We start from the raw sequence: 15,547 nt of genomic DNA, 5'->3' as shown, positions 1-15,547 counted from the left end.
AGCCACGGCGCAGCGTGAGATCAAGAAGATGCAAGACCGATGGTGGGAAAAAAAGGCAGAAGAAATCCAGCGGTTTGCTGATATGAAAAACTACAAACAATTTTTCAGTGCCCTCAAGACTGTCTATGGGCCATTAAAACCCACCACCACTCCCTTGCTATCCTCTGATGGTGACACTCTCATGAAAGATAAAAAAGGCATCAGCAACAGGTGGAAAGAACACTTCAGTCAGCTTCTCAAACAACCCTCTTCAGTCGACCAAAGCGCCATTGACCAGATCCCCCCAAACTGCACCATTGAACAACTTGACGTCCCTCCTTCAATAGAGGAAGTCCAAAAAGCCATTAAACAAATGAGTGCAGGCAAGGCACCCAGTAAAGACGGGATCCCAACTGAGGTGTACAAGGCCTTAAATGGAAAGGCACTTGAGGCATTCCACATAGTGCTGACCAGCATATTGGAAGAGGAAGACATGGCCCCAGAACTCAGAGATGCCTCCATTGTAGTCTTATACAAGAACAAAGGCGCACGAGCAGCCTGTGACAACTACGCTCCTGCTGGAAAGATCCTTGCCCTTGTTATACTCAACAGACTCCTGTCATCTGTTTCAGAGTAGAACCTGCCTGAATCACAATGTGGCTTCCGACCAGATCGCAGCACCATCGACATTGTCTTCATGGTGAGGCAAATGCAGGAAAAATGCCTTGAGCAGAACCTGAGTCTCTACATTGTCTTCATAGACCTGACAAAGGCGTTCGACACAGTGAACAGGAACGCATTGTGGGTGATCCTCAGCAAGCTCGGTTGCCCAGCAAAATTCGTCAAACTGTCCAGCTATTTCATGTAGACATGACAGGGGAAGTCCTATCTGGTGGAGAGACTTCTGATCGCTTCAACATCTCCAATGGCGTGAAACAAGGCTGTGTCCTCACTCCGGTACTATTCAACCTATTTTTCACCCAAATATTACGACATGCTGTGATGGATCTAGACCTGGGCATCTACATCAAATACCGACTGGATGGCTCACTATTCGACCTTTGCTGCCTGACTGCAAAAACAAAGACAACAGAGAGACTCATCCTGGAAACTCTCTTTGCAGATGACTGTGCTCTCATGGCCCACCAAGAAAATCATCTTCAAACCATTGTGGACAGGTTCTCCACCGCAACAAAGCTGTTTGGCCTGACTATCAGCCTCAGCAAAACAGAGGTGCTGTTCCAACCTGCACCAGGGAGGCCAACTAACCAGCCATGCATTACAATCGACGGCATGCAGCTTTCTAACGTCAACACCTTCATGTACCTGGGCAGCACCATCGCCAACGACGGGTCCCTAGACCATGAGATCAATGCCAGGGTCCAAAAGGCCAGCCAGGCACTGGGGTGGCTGCGCTCCAAAGTCCTCCAACACAGCGGTGTAAGCACTGCGACGAAGCTCAAAGTGTACAACGCAGTGGTCCTCAGCTCACTCCTGTACAGTTGTGAGACATGGACACTGTACCGGAAGCACATGAAACAGCTGGAGCAATTCCACCAACGCTCTCTCTGGTCAATCATGAGAATCCGATGGCAGGACCGAATCACCAATCAGGAAGTCCTCAACAGAGCCAACTCCACCAGCATCGAAGTCCTCCAAACCCAGCTACGATGGTCTGGACACGTCATCTGCATGGACCCACAGCGAATACCAAGACAGGTACTCTATGGTGAACTGTCAGTCGGACTCAGGAAACAAGGCCGACCAAAGAAAAGATTCAAGGATCAGCTAAAGTCCAACTTGAAGTGGGCTGGCATGACACCAAAGCAACTAGAACTCACTGCCTCTGACAGAAGCAGCTGGCGAACCCACATTCACCATGCTGCCATCACCTTTGAAGATGAGCGACGTCGACGTCTTGCCGCTGTGTGTGAACGCCGACACCAGGCCACAGCCGCACCTCCCTTAACAACTGGCGTCCCATGCCCCATGTGCCACAAACTCTGTGCTCAGCCTTTGGACTTCAAAGCCACATGAGGGTACATCAATAGATGATAATGCACAAAGACAATAGTCATTCTTGGTCACCGAGAGACTACCACTAGACTAGACTAATATTGCAGTTACTGTGTACAGTGTTTTCCTGGTTCTGCTTATTTCACTCTGCATCCCTTCTTGTAGGTCTTCCCAGCTCTTTCTGAAATCATCCTGTTCATCATTACTTATAGCACCATACATCACCATCGTATTGATGTGGGAGAAACAAACCTAGGTTTGTAGGGTCTCATCCTGAGAATGAGAGACTCAAATTCTAGTTCAATCCAGAAATAAGAAAAGAATTTTATTTGAAGATGAAGTGGTTTTTGGTGGTATAATAGCCTAATAGCTGGTGGAATAATCTAGGAGCTAATCAGGTAACCCTAGGGTTGATGGGTAAGCCCCAGTGCTAGTAGAGTAGATTCTCTGGAGCTTATAGTATGGAGTAACAGCTCTGTTGTAGAGTGGCAGCTCCCATTGTAGAGTGGCAGTTTCCACATCCTGTGGATCAGGGTTGGCATATTTATTGGGGTCTGATAGCTCAGCATCTCCCTTTCCAAACCCAGATGGAGGTCCATAGGGAAAAAGGAGTATGTGCAAGATTGGGGGATTCTTCTGGAATGCCAGAGCCCCCAGTGCACAGGTTCCATGTTCTTCCATTGTTCACCTTGTCATCATTTGTCAATGCTGAAGAGGTCTTGCTGCCCTTCTAGAATGGGAATATGGTGGGGGTGGGGGGAGGAGATGTGGTACATTGGATGACCACTATAGGTAATTAATTATTTCTAAGAACAGAGCTGATGTCTAGTATAGAATGTTACAGATCTAGTACACCAAGTGGATAATTGAACAATCTATGGGGTTTTAGAGTATGGGTTTCCCATTCCTATTACTGCCCCTTTCTGCCCACTGTTAGCCCACATCAATATACTGTAATTTATTCAGCTATTCCCCAAATGAGGGGCATTCCTTTAGTTTCCAATTCTTTGCATGGTCCCCCCTCTCTTGAAGGAAGTAAATGGCTGATCATAGCGGACACCAACAACATCGCTCTCTAAAGAAGATATTACTCTTCATGATTATACAAACCAAACATAAGTGCCAGTTCTCCCAGAACATGTCCTCTCATGAACTTTCATAGTTCAGAGTATCTCTCGCATACATTCACATTCTACATTGCATTACGTTTAATTGTATACTTTTATGTGCCTCTCAACACCTCCCCCCTCCATCCCTTGAAGATAGGAACCATCGATGTTTTATTTATGTTTTGTTTTTGTCCCTCTCTGGTCTGTGCAGGGCTCTGACAACAACAGAGACTCAATAAATATTTCTTTAATTTGATTTTTTCACTTCAGAAGCAGAAAACATCCTCCCGTGCTTCTACATCACAATCCACCTCCATTTACCAGAAAAGTTAATCAGTCTGTCAAGAAGAATTTATCACAAGAACACTTTATCAAATGCTTCCTATTAAATCCCCTCATAATAATTTATTTAAAATCATCAGAAACTATCATCTATAATGGTGATGAATTAGAAGCTTTCCCAATAAGATCAGGAGCGAAGCAAGGATGACCATTATCACCACCATTATTTAATATTGTATTAGAAATGTTAGCAGTAACAATTAGAGAAGAAAAATAAATCGAAAGGATTAAAATAGGCAATGAGGAAACTAAACTATCACTTTTTCCAGATGACAGGCATTGGGCTAACTACTGAGTTGAGGATCCTAAAAAAGACAAGAATCATTTCCTAAAAAAGACAAGAATCACTTCCTTCCTTCTGGGTGCTTACCTCTGAATGGGAGTCCTTTCTCTCCCCCAATGCACAGGTCTTTTCTTTGGGGTTACAAGAGGAAGACTGGACAATGGGATCAGAAAAGGAGTCGACTTGTGATTTCATTGGTAGGAGAAAATCCCTGATAGGTTATTGGCAGGTCAGAACTTTCTTATCTTAGAGATCTGCCTAGAGCACTGAGGAGTTGTGAGTTGTTCAGGGTCATAATGCAGAAGCAAGACTCACCCCCAAGTGTTCCTGACGCTGAAATCATTTCAATCCAGCTATAAGAGAGATTCTTAACTCTTTTTGTGTTGTAGACCTCTTCAATAGTTTGGTGAAACCAATATAACCCTCCTTAGAACAATGTATTTAAATTTGTAAGATAAAATACATAAAATTTAAAAGAAAACAATTATATTTAAATGTAGTTATATATGTGTGTATCTATCTATCTATCTATCTATCTATCTATCTATCTATCTATCTATCTGTCTGTCTCTGTCCATCTATCTGTCCATCTGTCTACCCATCCATCCATTCATCCATCCATCTATCTATCTATCTATCTATCTATCTATCTATCTATCTATCTGTCTGTCTCTGTCCATCTGTCTGTCCATCTGTCTACCCATCCATCCATCCATCCATCCATCCATCCATCCATCCATTCATCCATCTATCTATCTATCTATCTATCTATCTATCTATCTATCTATCTATGTGCATATTCATTGTTGTTCAGTCATTCAGTCCTCTCTAACTCTTCATTACCCCATGGATCATAGCTATCCATGGGGTTTTCTTGGCAAGGAACCTGGACTATTTTGCCATTTCCTCCTCCAGTGGATCCAATGGATCCCTTTGCCAGGCAAAAAAAGGTTAAGTGACTTGCCCAGGGTCCCTGAGCTAGGAGGTATCTAAGGCTGGATTTGAACTCAGATCTCCCTGACCAAATCACTGTAACCACTCTGGCTGCTGTGCTTGTGTGTGTATGTGTATATAAATGTATTTAAAGCTTATGAACCCTAGGTTAAGAGCCCTTATAATATGCCCTACTATGCCAATGATCAAGATTATAAAGAGTAGATGAGCCTTGTAAACAATACCTAAGTATATATATTCCAAGTTGTTAGGTAAGAGTTTTAAAAAATAAAGTAGTTCCTAGCTGTCCACTTCTAGAATGGGGATACTCCCACCCTGGCTCAAATAAAATGGGCAAAGAAGAACTCTCAGCCTGGCCAGAAGCTTCTGCTTTTTGTTCCCAGTGGCTTCTACTCTAGAGTAAGGGCAGACCTTTCCCCTCAGTGAAGGGCGTTTCATGTTCTCTCTGTGGTCAGGGACCAGCCAGTGACTTATGGATGATGCAGAGGACTCATCTAAGGACCAGGCTAACAGAGGCTTACCCTGAAGGGCAGCAGGGACTTTCTGGACAGCTTGTAGGCTGGAATTCAGTAAGAAGCAGAAACCATTCAGGAAGATGCTCTTTCCACAAAGTTGGTGCACTGTGGGGCCACATGCCTATGGGGCAGAGAGAAGAAAGGATACAGAGATTCCACACTGACTGAGGATCAAGAGTGCTAGAATTCTCCCCCTTAACTTTTTAAAAAGTCTTTACCTTGTCTTAGAATTGATACTGAATATTGGTTCTAAGGCAGAAGAGCAGTAAGGTCTAGATAAACAGGGTTAAGAGACTTGCCCACAGTCACACAACTAGGAAATGTCTGAGGCCACATTGGTTATTCACTGAGCCGCCCAGCTCTTCTCCCTTGTCCTTAGCTTACACTGATTTAAGGATTGAAGGATCCCTCCAGGTCCTAGGTCACACTGACTTAGGACCAAAGGGTCTAGAGTCATATATTTAGGACCTTAGAAGTCATCAGTTCCAGCTCCTTCATTCTACAAAGGGGAGAAGTGACCTACTTCAGCTAGGTCTTGCTGACGTCAAATCCAGTACTCTCCCTGTCATGCCAACTAGCTGCCTAATTTCAACTTCCATTTCTTGGCAAGCTTACCACGAGCTGAGAAGGACTGGTGGTCGCACGCAGGGTCAGGCCTAAAGACATATTCACCGCATCGGATGGAACTAGAGAGAAAAACACTCAAAATTGTATTTGCCTGGGCCAGGGGGCTTGGAGCCAGCGGACTCCAGAGTCCAGAGGGGAAGCCGTTACTCACTCTGTAGAAGGACAGGCTGGCATCTTCCAGTGCTGTATTCACAATCATAGAGGCGTCCTGTCTGATTCAGGGATCCCTTCTCCAAGGGGGCTCCAACCACAACTCTGGTTAAGTACAGATAGACACATCTAAAACCTCATCTTCCTTCGCACATAGTTTCCTGTGTTCATCTCTCCCTGTCTAAAATCACTGCCATAAAGTAACAATTTTAAAAAGTAACAATAAAAAATTTAAGTACACAGAAGTAAACAAAAAGATATTTAGAAGGAGAAATAAGCAGATGGCTATTTTGTCTTTTGTTAAATTTGTTAAATATCGAAAAAAACTCAAGTATAATAAAACTTCAAGGTTTTCCATGCAATCTGATTGTTTTGTTGGTCTTCATGTGCTGACACTTTCGTGTTGCTGATGATGATCAAATTAATTCTTTAAAAAGATAAAAAATAAAATCACTGCCATAGTTTCAGGATAGATCTTGGGCATTTTTTAGGAACATGGTAGAATGGAAAGATCATGGAATCAGGGCACTTGAATTCAAATCCCACTTCTTGAGTGTTTGTTACTTATGTGACCATAGGCAAGTCATTAGAACTCAATTTTGTCAACCGTAAAATGAGGGGGTTGGATTAGATGGCCTCTGAGGTCCCTTCCAGCTCTATGAATTTATTTGTAGTAGAGGTGGAAGCTTGGCTGGGAATAGATACCACAAGGACTATCCCTGGGAACAAGTGTCGGAGCTCCCCTGGAAACTTCTAGGAAGTCTAAGGACTTTGATTCTTCTGGTCCCCTTACTGGTGTGGAAAACCACAGATTAATATAATCTGTTGTATTGTATTTTGATTTATGCTGGTTCAGATTTACTTGGGAGTTCTGAGACTGCCACGCAGGGTTATATGTTTGATACATGCTGCCTGTCCATACGTGGCCCATTAACACTCCCCAGTGTAGCCTGAACTAGATTAGAATATAATTGGGAATTCTGCAACAAAATAAATCAAAGTATGATACAACAAAGAAGTTATTCATTCATGGTGTTCAAAATCTATTCACCTGCAAGAATCTATGTCTATTTGAATTTTGACACCTTTGAGAGTACTGAGAGTTTCAGAGATTTTCCCAGGGTCACACAGAGCACTTGTGAGAAGCTAGAATTTGTGCAATCAGATAATGATGTGAGAAGTCTGAGTAGGGGAACTGCTACAGTTCTCAGCCAAGGTCTGGTTCCATCTGAATAGCACTCTAGAATAGAAAGGTTAAGACTTTTACTTTAGAAGAAAGACACAAAGAAAAAAGGGGGAGAAGGAGGAAATCAAAGGGAAGAAGCCACAGGGTGTGGAGAAGTGGGAATTGTTCAGAAGTTTCTCCTGGTCAAATTTTCCTCATGTTCTTACCTGGATCCTTTAAACTGTACTACACTGTGTCCAAACCCATCTCTGTCCATCTGGAAGATCTTGGGGTGTTCTGAATCCAAGTTGAAGCCGCAGCAAAAGGTCAGGGCTGTAAAGAGAGATTATCCTCCTTGCCACCAGCTTTTCTCAACTGTCCTTCACAAAAATCAGTTTTTTCTCTTTCAAATTTCATTTGTTTCTGTCTTTCTTGGATCACAAGCATCCTGAGTTTCAACCTCTCTTCCCAAATCCACATTTTTTCATATTCAACTTATTCCCAGAAAATTTAGTATCTTACACTGGTAGGCTTTATTTTCTGTGCATGGACCCTGGTGAGTTGCTCCAATTGCTCTCACATTGCCTGGAAACTCCTACAGATGGCTGGTCATAATCTTCCTCTATTTTACACCCAAACTTGCTAATTTATTACCAGAATCCAAATAATCAGCTTTCTCCCTTGGTTCCTGCCCCACCTACCCACCCACCCCTTTTGCCATACTAGACTTTCTAAAATTTCTTCTAAAATCCAGTCATCTTATCTTTAAGGTTTTCCTTTTCATACCTTTCTAGAAATGGCAGACTCCTTATCTATGCCTCCACAATTAGCTTTTACATCCTACCCCCACCATTTCCCCTTAATTCAAGTATCCTGTTCCTTCATTTGTAACTTTCCAACTTAATGGTGTTACAACTATCTACTTTGAAGGATCTTAACTCACCAGTTAGTAAGATAAAGGAACCAATAGCCATGGTTTAAAAGATTCGAGGAGCTCCGGAGTTATCAGAGTTCGAGAGGGCTGATGAGTTTGGATAAGTAGATGTTGAAATAGGGAAGTAGAAAAGCCTGATAACTAACCAAGGATTATGGGTCAGGAAGTGACAAAAAAAGAAAAAGATAAGAAAATAACTTGCTCCTGCCTTTAGACTCCCTTTCTACCTAACCCACAGTGACCTATCTTGAGGTCTACTCCTTCCCCACTGCTTTCCACAGAGTTCTCTAACTAGAGATCAAATGGTTCCCATGGAGGGTAATTTGAAAAAAAAAAATAAAAGCCTTAGTGAATGCCACTTGGTTATTTTAAATTTTAAAATAATATTTTCCCCAATTACATGTAAAAATATTTTTTACATACTTTAAAAAAATTTTTGAGCTCCAATTCTCTCCTCTCAACCCATCCCCTTCCCCACTTCCTGAGATGATAAGCAATTTGATATAGGTTATAAGTGATCATGCAAAACATATTTCCATATAAGTCATATTATAAAAGAAAGCAAACCAAAAACACACAAAAATAATAAAATAAAAAAGCACATGCTTCTATCTGCATTTAGACTCCATCAGTTCTTTCTCTGGAGATGAATAGCATTTTTGATCATGAGTCCTTTGGAATTTTCTTGGGTCCTCATATTATTGAGAATAGTTGTCATTCATAGTTGATCATTGTGCAAGATTGCTTTTGCTATATACAATATTCTCCTGGTTCTGCCCATTTCACTTAGTATCAGTACATGTAAGTCCTCCCAGATTTTTCTGAAACCATCCTGCTCATTATTTCTTATAGCAGAAATTCATCATGATCATTTACCACAATTCTGTCAGTCATTCTCCAATTGATGATCATCCCCTCTATTTCCAATTCAAGTATCTTATACAAATAAGTCCTTCTCCATCCCCCTTTAAAATATCTCTTTGGGATACTGTGCAATTTGAATCTGTTACCCTAAAAACTACAATCTCCAACAAAACTACAATTCCCAGAACCCTACTCTTTTCCTGTCATTATGTGCTGACATAGACAGGAGATAAATTCAGTGGAATTCCGTCTCTCAGCTCTTTTTCCTTCCTGTGGTGGCTTTGGTGGAGCAGGCTTTTTTGAGCAGATAGAAAACTTAGTCATATGGTTCTATTTGGTCAGATAATAAACTTTAAAAAATACTAGAAGTATTCAATATTAATTTTAAATCCTACAATATAGATCTAATAGTGATATTATTGGATCAAAAGATATATACAGTTTTATAATCCTTAAGGCAAAGTTCCCAATTGTTCTCCAGAATGGTAGGATCAATTCACATCTCCTCCAACAGTGCATTTGTGTCCCAATTCTCCCACATCCCTTCTAACATTTACCGTTCTTTCTTTTCTATCATGTAGACAATCTAATAGGTGTGAGATGATATTCAGAGTTGTTTTAATCTGACTTTTTTCTAATCAGTAGTGATTTAGAGAAATTTTCATGTAATTATAGATAGTTTTAATTTCTTTACCTGAAAACTGCCTATTCACCTCCTTTGAACGTTTATCAATTAGGGAATGATTCACATTCTTATAAATGTGATCCAGTTCTCTCTATATAAACTTGTTAAAAAACAGTTTTATCAAGATTTCCACTTTCCCTCTAATCTTGGTTACATTGGTTTTATTTGCATAAAAACCTTTTAAATTTAATATAACAAGAGAGATTTTTATTTATTAAAAACAATTAACAGGATGCAAACCAGGATGAAAAATTAGGTAATCTATATGTAATTAAAGGAAAAATTAGAGGCTTTCCAAGTTGGGAAGGAGAGAGTGAAGAGGTACATTCCTCTGAGATCAGAAAGAGAGATATCCCATCCCCCCCCCCCCCCAAGTATCTGTATTCAATCAAAGGAGCATGGAAACAATAATTGATTGTCCTCCATGGGGCAAGTTTTCAGAGAAGATATAAGGGTTGCTTGAGATTATGATGCCAGAAAGCTTGTTGCCTCAATCCTTGGATCTGACTGGATTCCTGGTGAGCATAATCTAGGTCCTTAGTTAAGGGTCTCTAGGCCACAGACAGAACTAGTCCTATTCCACAGCCAGGAGAAGCTAGATTCAAACAACACAATAAAGCTTTCTCATAGTTCTCACAATTTATAAAGTTTTCTCACAAATTGGACACATCTCATAATTGAATAGAAAGAGAACCGAGCAAAATCCAGAATTATGTAACAAGATGGATTCAGTGTTCCCACAATTTCCTTATACATTTCTCTTAACTCCTGTGTTTGCACTTCTAGGTTTCTATATAGTTGACTTTCCTCAAGAATGTGTGTATAAGTCCTCTATTTCATTAAAGACTTACTTTCACATCAAGTAACAATCAAATAAAGTCAAAAGAATGAAAAATATAGAATAAAGTGTTAAAACTTTCATAAGAAAAGCTACTGACTTAGAAAATAAATTCAGGAGTATTGTAGCCAAATTCCAAAACTTGTAAGTCAAGGAGAAAATATTGCAAGCAACTAAAAAGAAACAATTCTTTTCCTCCTATTTCCCTGTTGAGTAGAATGTGCTGGACCCAACTCTGTATGTGTATGATTCCCTCCTTTGACCAGTTCAGGTAAGGGTGAAGTTCAAGTTTCAACTAATTCTACCATCCCCATTCTAATTTTTAGATGTCTACTTATGTACCCTGATTACGTGAGATAGTTTCCTCTAAGATTTCTTTCTCTTCTCCTCTACTATATTCCCTTCCCCCCTCTTTCCATTATTCTCCTAAGATCAAGACATAATAGATGAGATATCTAGGTGGCTTAGGTAATTGAGAACCAGTACTAGAGATAGGAGATGCTAGGTTCAAATCTGGTTTCACATTCTTCCTAGGTGTGAGACTCTGGGCAAGTTACTTAACCCCCATTTCCTAGCCTTTATCACTTTTTTTGTTTTGGAACCAATAAACAGTATTGATCCTAAGATGAAAGGTAAGGATTTTTCAAGAAGAAGACATGATAGAACCAATTCTAACTTTTGTCTAATTAGACTATCTAACCCCTGAAAATGATCGAATATAGTAGGGACACATGAATCATATCTTGGTATTCGATTTAAGAAAAAAATTTTAGTCCTTCATCATTGTTCATTCATCTTTACTTTTTCATATGAGGAAGACAAAGATCAAATGACTGAGCAAACAAAGGTCCAAACTTCCAAGCATATTGATTTATTAAGCATTGCATGCTAATTGCATAGGAGAAATAATTTAGGAATACCTGAAAACCGTGATCAGAAAAAGAGTTTAGATATCACCTTTCAGAAAATCATCAAGGAAAACTGTTCTTTTATTCTAGAATCAGAGCACAAAATAGAAATTGAAAGAATTCACCTACTGGCAGAGATCCCAAAAGTATAACTCCCAGGAATATTATAGCCAAATTACAAAATTCCCAAGTCAAGGAGAAAATATTACAAGCACCCAAAAAAGAAATAAGTCAAATATCATGGAGCCATAGTCAGGATAACACAAGATTTAGCATCTTCTACATTAGAGGGCAAAGGAGCTAGGACTTCAACCAAGAATCACTTACCCAACAAAACAACATAATCCTCTAGAGGAAAAAATGGATATTCAAAGAAATAAAGGACTTTCAAATATTTCTGATGAAAAAACTAGAGCTAAATGGAAAAATTAATTCTTAAATGCAAAACTTAAGAGAACCATAAAAAAGGTAAACAGGAAAGAGAAATCAAAAGGCATTCAATAATAACATTAAATTGTGTATATCCCTACATATTCTTGAGATGATTCTTGTAACTCTTGTAACTCAGTGTCTAACAGTCCTGAGAACACTGCAAACCCAAAGCTCAAGACCATTGAAACCTGCTATTGGTTGTTAAATATTATGGGACTATAACTGATATAACATAATATTGTGTCTGATTCCAGAAAAAGGGACTGCTAACAAGCCACTGATCAGTGCTGATGAGCACAGGATCAAGAATGTCAACAATGCCTTTGGGGTGGTAAATAGCAATACCAAAGTAAGGGAGCTGTTTTAGGGGACTCAGGGAAATGACTGTTCAGCAACTTTTGAAACTGGACTTCCCTGTTTCAGTCTATAAGTTAAGACTAAAATATATTTGGTTCTACTTGGTTCTAACTCTGGCTTGTTATCCTGAAGATTAGAGTAGAAATCAGACTAGGGGATCATATTCTGCTTTTTGTCCAATTTCTGTCCCCTTTCTTCTTTCGTATGGCAACTTTCTTTTTTTTTTAAACAATATTTTATTTGGTCATTTCAAAACCTTATTCATTGGAGACAAAGATTATTTTCTTTTCTCCCCCCTCCCCCCATAGCTGACACACGATTCCACTGGGTTTCACAAGTGTTTTTGATTTGAACCCATTTCCATGTTGTTGGTATTTGCATTAGAGTGTTCATTTAGAGTCTCTCCTCAGACATGTCCCCTTAACCCCTGTAGTCAAGCAGTTGCTTTTCCTCAGTGTTTTTATTCCCACAGTTTGTCCTCTGCTTATGGATGGTGTTTTTTCTCCTTGATCCCTGCAGTTTGTTCAGGGACATTGCATTGACCCTAATGGAGAAGTCCATTACATTCCATTGTACCACAGTGTATCAGTCTCTGTGTACAATGTTCTCCTGATTCTGCTCCTCTCACTCTGCATCACCTCCTGGAGGTTGTTCCAGTCTTCATGGAATTCCTCCACTTTATTATTCCTTTTAGCACAATAGTATTCCATCACCAACATATGGCAACTTCCTTTAGTCATGGCAGATGGTGGAGAACTGCAATATTGCTGCACCTGTCCTACATGCTTGTAAGATACAAACTACCTCCACAAGATCTTGAATATGTATCAGGGACTTGTTATGATTTTAATTTATACTTCTATTTATATATTTTTATACATTTAATTTAATTTCTCTCTCCTCTGTTTTTTGGGAGAAGTGATCCTTTTAATACCTTTAATTAATTAATTCTAATTTAATATATTTTACATATATTATAACAATATATAAAATAAACAATTTTAATGCCTTAATAAGTCATAAATCCTACACCAAGTCTATTGTTGATGTGTTAGATTCAGCTAATTTTAGGATTAGATCTTGAGCAATATCTTATCTTCTTGAAGGTAGATTGTGTAATTATCCTAAAAGTCCATAATCTAAGATCTTTAAAAAGCAATTTTAGGCTTGGAGACTTTGGTAGTTAGGGTGACCTGGTAACGTTTTTCTTGCTTTTTCTCTCTCACTTTTACTAAGAAGTAATTAGGATTCAACAATAATACTGCATATGTATATGTATAAATGTATATGTGAGTGTATACATATGTGTGTGTGTATGTGTGTGAAAAATTAGAAATTAACTCATAGAGGAGGCACTGGCATTGAGGAGGGCTGAGCAAGACTTCTTACATAGAGTTAGATTTTAGCTGAGACTTGAAGGAAGCCAGGAAATAGAAAGAATGAAATGTATGGATATGCATATCATAAATAGTAGTAAAAAAGGGGATATAGTTCCAGGCAAGAGAAGGAACCAGTAAAATTCAGATGTGGTAGTTGGAATGTTTTTGGAAAGGACCAGTAACATCAAGAGGTGATGAGTTGTTTGGGAACTCAATTTAAGTAGAGTGGAGTTGCACAAAGTCATCAGCCTCACTCTCCCAGAGTCATCAAAATTCAGTGACAGGACATAAATTCAGATAATTGGTAATGGCTTGGGATGCAGTAGATATCTTTGGCATCTTTGATGTCTGACCAAGCTCTGAATCCTCCATAGCATCTTCTATGCAGCAACCTTTGTGGCTATCAGAATAAATTGTTCTCATCTGCCCATTCTGTCAAGAGAAGAGTCTTCACATTCTTGGTGTAGACATTAACTCTAATTGACCAATGGGTTGGGGGATTGTCATTTACCTTCAACCTGGTTTATATCATCTGCTGAGATCATTTGATTGGGGCGGGGCTACTGCACATGCTACAACTTCTTGGAGTCACAGGTAAGAGTTGGTTGAAAAGTTTGATACCAAAGGTGCATGAATAGCCCTGAGAAAGGGCAAGTTCTTCCACCAGAGATACTAGACCTCCCTGAACCCTCCACACAACATAATAATTGTATTAGAGTTTATATGAAAGTTTTCTTTTACAAAGCCCTGTTTACAGGCATACCTTAAAGATATTGCAGGCTCAGTTCTAGACCAGCATAATAAAGTAAATATTTCAATAGTCACATTGGTTTTCCAGTGCATGTAAAAGTTGTATTTATATTATACTATAATCTATTAAGTCCACAACAGTATTCTTTCTAAAAATGATGTATGTCAATTAAAAACACTTTATTTCTTAAAAATACTAATGATCAGGGGCAGCTGGGTAGCTCAGTGGATTGAGAGCTAGAGATGGGAGGTCCTAGGTTCAAATCTGGTCTCAGACACTTCCCAGCTGTGTGACCCTGGGCAAGTCACTTGACCCCCATGGCCTAGCCCTTACCACTCTTCTGCCTTGGAGCCAATACACAGTATTGACTCCAAGATGGAAGGTAAGGGTTTAAAAAAAATACTAATGATCATCTGATCCTTCAGGAAGCTATAATCTAATGAAGGGTCTTGCCTTGATGTTCTTGATGCTCTGACTGAACAGTATGGTAAGAACTGAAGTTTGAGGTGGCTGTAGCAATTTCTTAAACTAAGGCAATAATGAAGTTTGTTGCATGGATAGGCTCATCCTTTCACTTGAATACCTTAGAGGTCATTTTAGGGTTATTAACTGGTCTAATTTTAAAATTGTTGGATCTCAGGGAATAGGGAGATCCAAAGAGAAGGAGAGAGGCTGGCAGCCATTGAACTTGTTCGAAGCAGGGTTATGTAACAGTTAAAATTTAGGAGACTGAGGCAGGTAGAAATTAGCTTCTCTCTGTAAGAAGTATTATATTTTTATGAGGTTTATTAAAGATTAAGGATTAAAGAAAATACAGGATAAGAAACAAGTGCCTAGGCCAGAGGGCCCTAGACAAGATAATCTCACATCATGGAAGAGCCCCATCTGCTCCAAAACAGAAGTCCAAAAAGACCCCTCAGTAGGTGGAGGACTCCTTTAAATAATCTTTTGTGTTCTCGCCCAGGCAAGAATTCAGTGTGATTACAAAGCACTCTGGGGAAGTGGAGCAAAGGATTCTGGGGATTGGAGTCCTGAATTCGAGGCTATTTTTACGGTTATCACAAACCTTCAATTTGTAAAGAACATAATATTTGTGAAACACAATAAAATGAAATACAACAAAATTAAGTATGTGTATATGTACATACTAAAACATATATGATACATATATACAAATATAGTATATGTATTAGGGGAATCTGGTGGCATAGTAGATAGAGTGCCAGACCTGGAGTTGGGAAGATGAGTCTTTCTGAGTT

The 15,547-nt window shown here is 39.5% G+C and overlaps 1 protein-coding gene across 1 annotated transcript in view; it reads right to left on the bottom strand.

Moving 5' to 3' along the window:
- The window catches only part of LOC100016871 (integrin alpha-M), a 28,014-nt gene extending 19,829 nt beyond the window's left edge, over positions 1–8,185 (bottom strand). The window contains exons 1-5 of the mRNA XM_007497979.2: positions 8,084–8,185; positions 7,368–7,473; positions 5,977–6,080; positions 5,814–5,884; positions 5,205–5,319 (exon numbers count right to left, since the gene is read on the bottom strand). Coding sequence (XP_007498041.2) covers positions 5,205–5,319; positions 5,814–5,884; positions 5,977–6,080; positions 7,368–7,473; positions 8,084–8,114 — 427 coding nt within the window. The 5' untranslated portion in view covers positions 8,115–8,185. The remainder of the gene's footprint in view (positions 1–5,204; positions 5,320–5,813; positions 5,885–5,976; positions 6,081–7,367; positions 7,474–8,083) is intronic.
- Between the last annotated feature and the right edge of the window lie 7,362 nt (positions 8,186–15,547).

Source organism: Monodelphis domestica, chromosome 7, assembly GCF_027887165.1.
Source record: "Monodelphis domestica isolate mMonDom1 chromosome 7, mMonDom1.pri, whole genome shotgun sequence".
NCBI classification, from domain to species: Eukaryota; Metazoa; Chordata; class Mammalia; order Didelphimorphia; family Didelphidae; genus Monodelphis; species Monodelphis domestica.
The sequence above is the reverse complement of the archived record's forward strand: the minus strand, read 5'-3'. Positions and strand labels throughout refer to the sequence as shown.